Source organism: Tachysurus vachellii, chromosome 18 (genome assembly GCF_030014155.1).
Source record: "Tachysurus vachellii isolate PV-2020 chromosome 18, HZAU_Pvac_v1, whole genome shotgun sequence".
In the NCBI taxonomy this organism is placed as follows: Eukaryota; Metazoa; Chordata; class Actinopteri; order Siluriformes; family Bagridae; genus Tachysurus; species Tachysurus vachellii.
Window position 1 is genome coordinate 20,667,519 of NC_083477.1, and position 9,877 is coordinate 20,677,395.

Here is a 9,877-nt window from a genome sequence, read left to right on the forward strand (position 1 = left end):
GCAGCTTTTCAAAGACCCAGATGTCCTGACCCAAGGGATGCTGCCAGGACTGTAATTTTGCACACTTGGCCACTATGTCTTTACTCCGCTTCCTTTGATGTTCCTCAGGCCACGGCCCGAGTCTCAAACGGACAACACGTTTAAGTCAGTCAGACCACAAAGCCGGTAAATTACAGTGTTGATGCTTCCGGTGGACATTTTTGGCTTGTGCTGATCCCCCTGCTGAACAGGGATGCGGGCCATGGTGAGGCTCAGGCAGCACACCTGAGAGGCTGTTCTATAAACACGGCCTGACTCAACAGCCTGAGGCAGGATTCTGCATTACTGTGGCTGACAGGGTTCCCTGTACAGGATAGGCAGTGATGACAGGCCTCCCAGCACTGTTATCACTGTTTGCGCTTGGCTATTTGTTGATATGCCCGGAATTCTTTTCTTTCTTTCTTTCTGCCTCACACTATTTTTTTCCCTGTTCCCTTGCTGGCTGGTAAAGAGATGGATGGGAAAAGACAGCTGTGGTGAAAGCAGCACTTGAAACCCTGCTTCCAGACTTACACCGGTATGTTTATATAACTAATGGTATTCCCTATGAAAGAAATATTTCGCCCTTTAAGTAAATGCTAAGTACAGGTTCCAGAAATAGCGTTTATATTGTGCAAAGGTTAAATAAACGCATCATTTAAATAGTATTTCATACAAACTTTGGCATTACGAAAACCAAAATGTATTCAACCCCAACTAGCTTTCACTCCCTGTTTTTTTTATCACTAGTGGCCTCCTTTAGAAAGTACATTAAGCAGAATTTGTACTGAAATAAATAAAATCTAACAAATACAAATTAACATATCCGTTTTAGCAAAAACATTACAAACAAAGCATACCTTCAGATCTTTTGAGTTCTTTGCACTGAACTGGCACGGACTCTCTCTTGAGACCATTGCTGAAGGGGGTGACAGAGCTCGGGTGGGGCTTTGGTGCTTTAACCTCCACTCTGGAGAAAGAGGCAATCCTCTGTAGAATAGAACCTACACTGTCTTTGGTTTGAGGCTCATTTTGTGCAGGACCGCTGATGATGTTCACCTGTGTGGGTGGAAGGGATGTTGCAGGAGCTAGCTGGCCCATCTGAGGCTGACACACCACATTAAACCGAAGGGTCTGGGCGGGGGACAGAAGGACAGGGGACTCACTTATGTCTGGCACTGGGATGGCTCCTGAAGGAGTGTCCAGCTCTTGTTTCTCCAAAGTGGAGCTGTGAACCATGGGTAGATCCGCACTGTCTAAGCTACTGACGGAAGCTGAGGTGCTTTCAGATATAGTAGGGCTGGTGGAGACTGGGTGTAACCTTGCTGGAGGCTTTGGTGGCACAGGGCTCTCTGTCTGGGGTTTGACCACAAGGTTGTCGAGATCAAGAGGGAATTTGTTGAGCCGGGAAGGCTCTTTGGTTTTAGGGGGCTGGTGATTGATGAATGAATCTTTCCCGGTATTGCCATTATTTTGTAGACGATATGCATTCCAAGTAACAGCAGAGCTGGGGTATTTTGCTCCCGGGGACACTACACGTCTTATTCCGCCACTCTCGGCCATCTGAAGGTCCAATGATGGCATAGAACCGTGGCTGATACCTAATGGCTCTGTGGGGATCACCAGAGGTCCCTCCAGCTCTGAATGAAACATGTTGCCATGGGAGGAGAACTTCTTCAAGGCAGGGCTACCCAAGCGCTGGGCTTTGTACTCACCTACTCCCATGGGGCTCTGCGGAGGACTTGTATAGGAGCTCATTTTGGAAGAGGCTTGGTATTCCAGGCTGGAGGAGGAACTGTGAAGGCTGTCATTATCACTACCAGGACCGGAAGATGAATTGAAGCCATTTGGGTTGAATTTGTTCTGGAAAGAGGAGGCACGATTGATTCCGGTGTTAGAGGTGATAGTGGGCTTTCCCATGGTGCCTCGGTTAAAGGACAGACTTGACACCATCCTATTTTTTATGGCTGGGCTCTGAGCAGGGCTGGAGCTAAGACTGATCCTCGAGCGATAACTGGGGGACACGATACCACCTGGACTCCGCACCTCGTTAGCTTTGTTGAGGATGGTGCTTGGGCTAATGGGAGACGTGACTGTGGAGGCTGGGGAGAATGTAGGGATCTCATCCACATCATCAATGTCAAAGGATCTCTTCAAAGCTGTGGAGAAACAAACCAAAAACATGCACAAATCAACAACTGAAATATTTCTAAATGCAAACCATAAATCATAAATTTCATTCTACAATGATACAAATTCTGAATTTATTTCTGGATGTCAATCCTATCTTTAGATCATTTTTTTTTAAAGAACACAATATACATGGATCGACTCTAATACTCGTTTCCTCAAAACGTTTTTTTTATACGGACTAAAAGGCTGACTTGTTTATACAGACGGCCTAACTAAATATTCCTCTGTCAGATGCATTGTTAAAGGTCGAGCCATAATTACAATGTGGGATGTTTGATCTCGCTTTGAGGCTGCTGTGACATCATGGTGTAAAAATAGTGCAGGATTAATGCTAGTTTCGCTAAGATAAATCACCATAAAGTAGCATGCAGTAATCACTTAAAGTGCTTTTTTACTACTGCAATAACGCAACTATGCTGAGATAAAAATAACTGCTATGTGAAATGTGTCTGTGTAATAAGTAATCTGACAGCTAATCCTGGGGCAGCTGAGACTGTTCCTGATATACATACTGCCATATTGTTGATTGGCCAAAGCAAACGGTCTTAAATGTACATGGTACATTTACATAATTTAAGCAGCACTGTAAATGGTAAGCAATAAAAAAGGTACATCCTAAAAGTACGGAAAAGCAAGAAGAGTCTACGGTGTCGAGTGAACGGTATGTCTTGACGGTGAGGATGCGAATCGCAGTGATATTGAATAATACTTTCATTCTGATAGCCTGTGCAACAAAGCCCAGGGCTAACATGACTTTCCAGTCTTTCCCTTTGCAACGAGCGGAGTTCCTTCGTGCACAAAGAGCCAATTCACAAACGTAGTGGTGTCACAGGCTGAGGGCTTGGATTACGCCTGCCTTTTCGCCATGACCCAGAATTCCTTTAGAGGACAACAAGAGTGTCCCAAGATCTCTGCAGCAGACGGCATGTGGCTGAAAATATTTAGCATGGGCACCAGATCAACTCAAGGCAACAGCTGAAACAGGTCAACAGCTGATGCTGAAAGAGATGGTTACTGCGTTTGTGATTCATACTTCCTTACATTCTGCAAGAACAACGAAACCAAACACCCGGATGGCTCGCACGTAGACTTGTAGTTGTGTTTGTCTTTCAGGTGCAGTTATCCAGCACTGTGTAAACATCCCTCTATCTACCATCTTGAGTAGCGGTTCTGATATGGATCCCTATCTGCCAAAGCTTTCTCCCTGTAGGGTGCGCTGCCAATTAGAGCTGCCGTCAAATCACTAAATCAAATCCCATTTCACAGTCTTCCTCTGTATAGCAAGCAAACCACAGCCCCTTTGTTTCAACTCGCCCATCACCGGTCACACAGCTGGGAGAGCTAATCGGATTCCAGCACCGGGAATGCTTTTGTTCAGCAGACACACATCTGTCTGTTTGTAGCGGCGACACACACTTTTATTCCCAGGACTGCAAAGGGCACCTTTAATGAGTCAAACAGAGTGCCAGTGTATATAGACACTATGTATATTCTTAAACATACAGTATAAAAAGGAAACCTACAAGCTGCTTTAACTTACTGCTTTTTCAAAGACTTAAATGGCTCACAGCCCGACTAACAGACTCTCTCTCAGAGTAGCACATGCAAGTGTAAACTTGCACTCCCTTTCCACCAAAAATAAAGAGGAGCTGGTATCAGGTAATTACTGGCACGCTGTCAAACACTCGGGAAATAATTACACTGGCAGCTAAGCGTGCCATCATCACCACACTGCACTGCGCACTCTCTCACACAAGTTCCAGATACTCTCTGCTTACATGCGTAGTTAAAAACATTTCTCTGGATTCGATCAAAAATTTTCACTCCCGTCTCTTCCCACTCCATGGAAGGATTTAACCCGCTTGACTTGACTCTGCCAGATTGTGATAAACTGGTATTGATGGTTCGCTTCCCGTAGCATTAAATATCTCACATTCCATAGTTTAAGGAGTGTCTACGTCAAGCGCTGAAGGACTACAGATCTATCAGAAATGGTTTTAAAGAACAGACGTTTGTCATTCAACAATAACTTCCTTTTTTGTAAGAAAAATATTTTCAGTATCCAGAGAACCCTTGAGGAACTATTTGTCTGAGCTGCTCTTATTTCGTCAGCTAAATGTGTTAGCACAAACTTCTACACTATGACCTATTAGACTTAATAAGACAAAAATTTCTACACTATGACCTATGAGACTTAATAAGACACAAATTTCTTCACTATGACCTATGAGACTTAATAAGACAAATTTCTACACTATGACCTATAAGACATAATAAGACACAAATTTCTACACTATGACCTATAAGACTTAATAAGACAAAAATTTCTACACTATGACCTATAAGACTTAATAAGACACAAATTTCTTCGCTATGACCTATGAGACTTAATAACACAAATTTCTACACTATGAGACATAATAAGACACATATTTCTACACTATGACCTATGAGACTTAATAAGACACAAATTTCTTCACTATGACCTATAAGACTTAATAAGACAAATTTCTACACTATGACCTATAAGACTTAATAAGACACAAATTTCTACACAATGACCTATAAGACTTAATAAGACACAAATTTCTACACTATGACCTATAAGACTTAATAAGACACAAATTTCTACACAATGACCTATAAGACGTAATAAGACACAAATTTCTACACTATGACCTATAAGACTTAATAAGACACAAATTTCTACACTATGACCTATAAGACTTAATAAGACAAAAATTTCTACACTATGACCTATAAGACTTAATAAGACACAAATTTCTTCGCTATGACCTATGAGACTTAATAACACAAATTTCTACACTATGAGACATAATAAGACACATATTTCTACACTATGACCTATGAGACTTAATAAGACACAAATTTCTTCACTATGACCTATAAGACTTAATAAGACAAATTTCTACACTATGACCTATAAGACTTAATAAGACACAAATTTCTACACTATGACCTATAAGACTTAATAAGACACAAATTTCTACACTATGACCTATAAGACGAGAGAGGATTCAAAGTAATGACATCAATAAAAAACATCAGCCATCCAAAGAACCTTTGAGAAACCCTTGTCTCTTATAGTGTTTTAATTAGCAACCCCATTAAAGCTTTGGTAATTAGCAAGTTAGCTGAATCTGATGTGTTGAATGAAGTAAAAAGCTAAATCTAGCAAAAGTATAGTTGAGTTATAGCAAGAATAGAACCTCAAATAATGTCAACATTTACAGATTTGTCTTGTTGTCTTCTAACACACTAAATTAGTAAATGAAAGCCCAGGTAATTAGCAAATGAGTGGAATCAGGTGTGTTAAATGAAGTAGCAAGCTAAACAACTAGAACCTGGCAACACAGAGACAGCTGAGTTGCTGAAGAACCGCTTTCTAGTAGACTCTTTGCACTCTTTGCACTAAGAATCTTTATGAATACAGGCCCTGGTCTACATTGTTGGGGTATTTGACCTTGGGGGTAAGACCTATCTTATGTTGGGTTAAACTGCATGTGAGCAAAAGCAGATTCCCATCCATCACTCTGCAGTTGGCAGCAAGACAGAGCCAATCCCCACAGTGGTTCCTGACATACGAGGCTTCTCGGCAATGGCTGTTAAATGTTGGCAAACTGACACAGCCAAGTACGGCGCATGGTGGATTGGGCTGTCATGCACAGCTTTTACAGGAGATGCCCCGAGGACAGAATAAAAAAGATTCCCTCACGTTTGTCATGTTCTCGCCTGGATAAGGAACCATATAGGTATTATATTATGGCATACTGTTTATCAAGTCAGATGTTTGGTTTATGTATAAGAGCTTCAGGCTTTGTGTAGAAGGGGATTGTGTAAAGGTAATGGCTGCCCCAGGGAAGACCTGGGAGACAGAGTCCTGGGGAAATCAAGCAAAAGTGGAGCATGTGGACATCTGGCTATAAACTTGTACAATCCCCAAGAAAGCTGCCATTTGTAACCACTTCCATTCTTCATCACTGACACCAAAGCATATAATACACATACTCAGGGGCTACATAGAATGGATTAATACCCTATATCAAGTGTCAAAACATCTTAGAGTCGTCCAAAAAGTCCAGTCAGCTTGATTTACTATGACTAAACATGCAAAATAGCCACAATTCAATGCTAAAGCATGGACTGTTGAGCATCTGGGAAGAACTGGATGCTTCCTGCAAATGGAGAGTAGTGAGTTAGCCAGGCATGGAGGGGCATGTCAGGACTCGCCATGGAGGCACCTCTCATCTTTCCCTACTGCATTCCTTACAGGTACGCTCTGCCGACCCTTTCGCTACACGGCTCAGGAGACCACCTCTGCTCCGGCACATCTGGAAGTCAAATTCCGAGCCGCCGTTTTCAGCTCTGCGGCGAGGCAAAAGAAAGGCCAGGCGCTTTCTGCCCCCAGGGGCTGCAAAAAAAAAAAACTTTCACACTTCTGAAGACTCTGTCACACACTCTAAATCTTTGCAAAGGCTGTAGTCTCTTCTTACTTTCCTCTTTTTTTGCCTCGCTGACAAATTGCTGTGAGTTTCCTGATGGGCTAACACAGGAAAGCTGCGTTAACGCGTTACATGTGGAGTAACACGTCGAAGAGCAGCGAGCAGGTTCAGAGGTTGAAGGACTAACAAGCAGATTAGCACCAGAACTCTTTGCTGAGAACTTCAATTTCAGGTGTTTATACAAGGTATGATAACCGAACCAAGGCCTTTGAAACTCAGAAAGCATTCATAAATCACTATCATTGACTAAATCCTGAAATACGTTTATCTAATCTTATTTTCCCTCAGTGACCTTTTTTTTGTGTGGAGACAAAAAAAACTTGCACTTTGAAGCAAAGCAGCTTGTCTAGTCTACAGTGATGAAGAGAAGCAGCTTACCGTAATTACCTCTGTAATGGCCCAGCCATAAACACATACGCTTTCACACACACACACACACACACATTCATACTATTTAACCCCTCAGATCTAGTCAAGCTTTCCTGGGGCCCCAATGTCTACCAAAACCTTGTGGTGAGGAATGCATGAAATAATTTGAGGAAAGAAAGGAAGCCAGTCATGTAACCTCTTTGTTATTTCATGTTTTAAGACCTTGGGGTTAGTGAGCATGTGATCTTTGACCTTTAGGACTTACCAGGTCGGTTGTGCAGCCACTGAAAATCTGGGTTATGGTCTTCTTAAGTATTTATCGGGCGGAATAGTATTTTTTCGGACATACGATGTTGAAAAATCGTTGATCGTTAGCGTTCATAGGTCACATGACCAAAACTTATCTGGGGTATACCTTTGAACTCGTCAATTATAGATGGTTTTCCAGATGGTCCACCAAAAAAGGGACTTTACTCTCATCATCTGATGAGACACACTACTACAAAAACCACTACAGAAGCTGACCGCGACATCCGAAATAGTCCACTCATGTGCACAAGACACAGGCGGTCCATCAAGTGTGAACAAGCGCACTGTATATCACTAGCTCAGGCACCACCAGGACACTGGCTCCTTGTTCAAAAGTGACCCCGCTTGTTCGGGCTCGAGGTGAAGCAGACAGATTATGACAGAATCTCTCTTGTCGCATCTTCGACCACTAAATCACATGGTTTGGGTGTGAGAAGATTGCTAACCAAAGCGGAAAGACAGTACGCCTTTCAACACAGAGCTAAGCGGTGGCCGTTACAGTAGGTCCTTTTTGACAACCTTACAGTTGTCCCAGTGTATGCTCTTGGAACAAGAATGCTAGAATCTAGAGCATTTATAAATGTATCTTTCCAGAGCGAGTCCATAACAAAATGACATATTTGGATGGGACTCAATTCATTAAAATTCAACCAACAGTAAAAAAAAAAAGGACTTATAACTACCCCCAGAGCATCGGAGACTCCACGTCTCCAGTGGCCACAGTGGCATTCCTTGATGTTATTACAACTCCAGGGGGCTATGAGAAGCTCATCTGATATGTGTGTTTGCTCTGAAAAGGGTTGCTACTTATCGTGCTAAACAATTCAGAGGACATTAAAACTTGCGCATGATCAACTGAGCATGGAATAGCGAGGGTGAATGCGATCTCTGCAATTCCCACAATCCTCAACATCCCCACGAGCAGCTTCTGTACTCCAGTGATGTTTAGTCAAACTATTGGAATAATGATGGTATTATGAGGAGGTCACGCTTTTTCATCCAAAGACTCGGTCTAATTCGTTTGTCTCCTTGGATCAACACCTGTCTAAACACTACAATGCTGAGAGACAGAGAGATAGAGAGAGAGAGAGAGAGAGACCATTGTTCTGAGAACCCTGCTGGGTCCATGACGAATATACCGGGGAAGGTTCCTCTCTCTTTTTTCCACAAAGTGTGTGGAAGTGTGTGAGTGTGTGTGTGTTGAATCCAATGATTCTGAACCTCAATTCCAATCCGACGATTCTGAACCTTCTGATTCTCAATCTGAACACAGATCTGCAGCTCATGAGGGCTGGTTTAAAGGCTCTGGAATATAATTACAGTCCCACCACACCGGTGGAATGTGTTTCTGCTTGGGCTTCATGGAAAGCTGATCTTCTTTTTTTTTTTTTCCTGTTGTTGTTTTGCAGTTCTAACTTCTTTGAAGACCTCCAAAAAAAAAAAAACTGTGTGAACCCCATAAAAGTTTTGTGAGAACAAACGTAAAGTCTGGGCAGAGATTGTTTCCTCTGATCATTATTCAAGCCCAGACCACACAAGGCACATGCATGCCATCTATAAACAGTTATTAGTTTAATGAGAGAAAATTAGACTCCATAATTGCCAGGAAGTATTTCTGAGTCCTGATTGTATTCAACAGAATGAAGTCTAGTTAATTACTCCTGAGGAAGGAAAGAAATACGATTTCCTACCTAATAAAAACCAATTCAAAACACATCCTCTGAAGTTCCACACTAGTGTGCATGAACTCATAAGCACTTTATGTCATGCATTTGTTCAATTAGCATTTAAATTCAAAAATGATCTGAAAATTAAGCCTTTATTGCATGAAATGTGCAACACTCACCCTCAAAATCCGACAATATCCCCTCGAGATGATCATTTACAGACATCCTGACTTTATTCCGCGAAGAAAAAGAAATAAATAATAAAAAAAAAGTTTCTCAGTTATAAGTTTGGACCTCAAAGACTTTTATTCTTTAGAGATGTTTACACGCGCACGCGCTCCCTGTCCACGATACAATAAGAAAGAAATCAAAGTTGCGCGTCTAACAGAGTTCGGCTCACACCCGCGCGCGCGCGCCGCTTCCTCCCTGGTTTGTAGGATTCGGTCGCGATCGAATCGGTTCTTTTTTTTTGTTTGTTTGTTTGAAAGGAGTCGTTTTGAGAAGGTGTGTCAGATGAATCGATACGCGAATCAAGTTTGATCTAAGTTCTCTTTTAATAATTAAAATAAATAAAAAAAATAAATAATCATGTTTGACTGTAATAGCCTTGTAATAATCTTTTAGATTTTTTACTCGTTATTTGTAAATATTAAACCGGTTATAACAGAAAGTTTTAGGCCAAATCTAAAGGTAGATTTGTGCAAATTTTAGTAAAAGATGCTTTATATGTCTGAGGTATAAATCTAATGAATTAATACTAGAGTTCGGTTCAGTTGAATAGTTTGGATTCTGAAGAAT

General features: G+C 41.7%; 1 protein-coding gene across 1 annotated transcript in view; it reads right to left on the reverse strand.

Moving 5' to 3' along the window:
- The window catches only part of septin12 (septin 12), a 54,716-nt gene extending 45,279 nt beyond the window's left edge, over window positions 1–9,437 (reverse strand). The window contains exons 1-2 of the mRNA XM_060892535.1: window positions 9,259–9,437; window positions 879–2,177 (exon numbers count right to left, since the gene is read on the reverse strand). Of these exons, the coding sequence (XP_060748518.1) occupies window positions 879–2,177; window positions 9,259–9,304 (1,345 nt within the window). The 5' untranslated portion in view covers window positions 9,305–9,437. The remainder of the gene's footprint in view (window positions 1–878; window positions 2,178–9,258) is intronic.
- Between the last annotated feature and the right edge of the window lie 440 nt (window positions 9,438–9,877).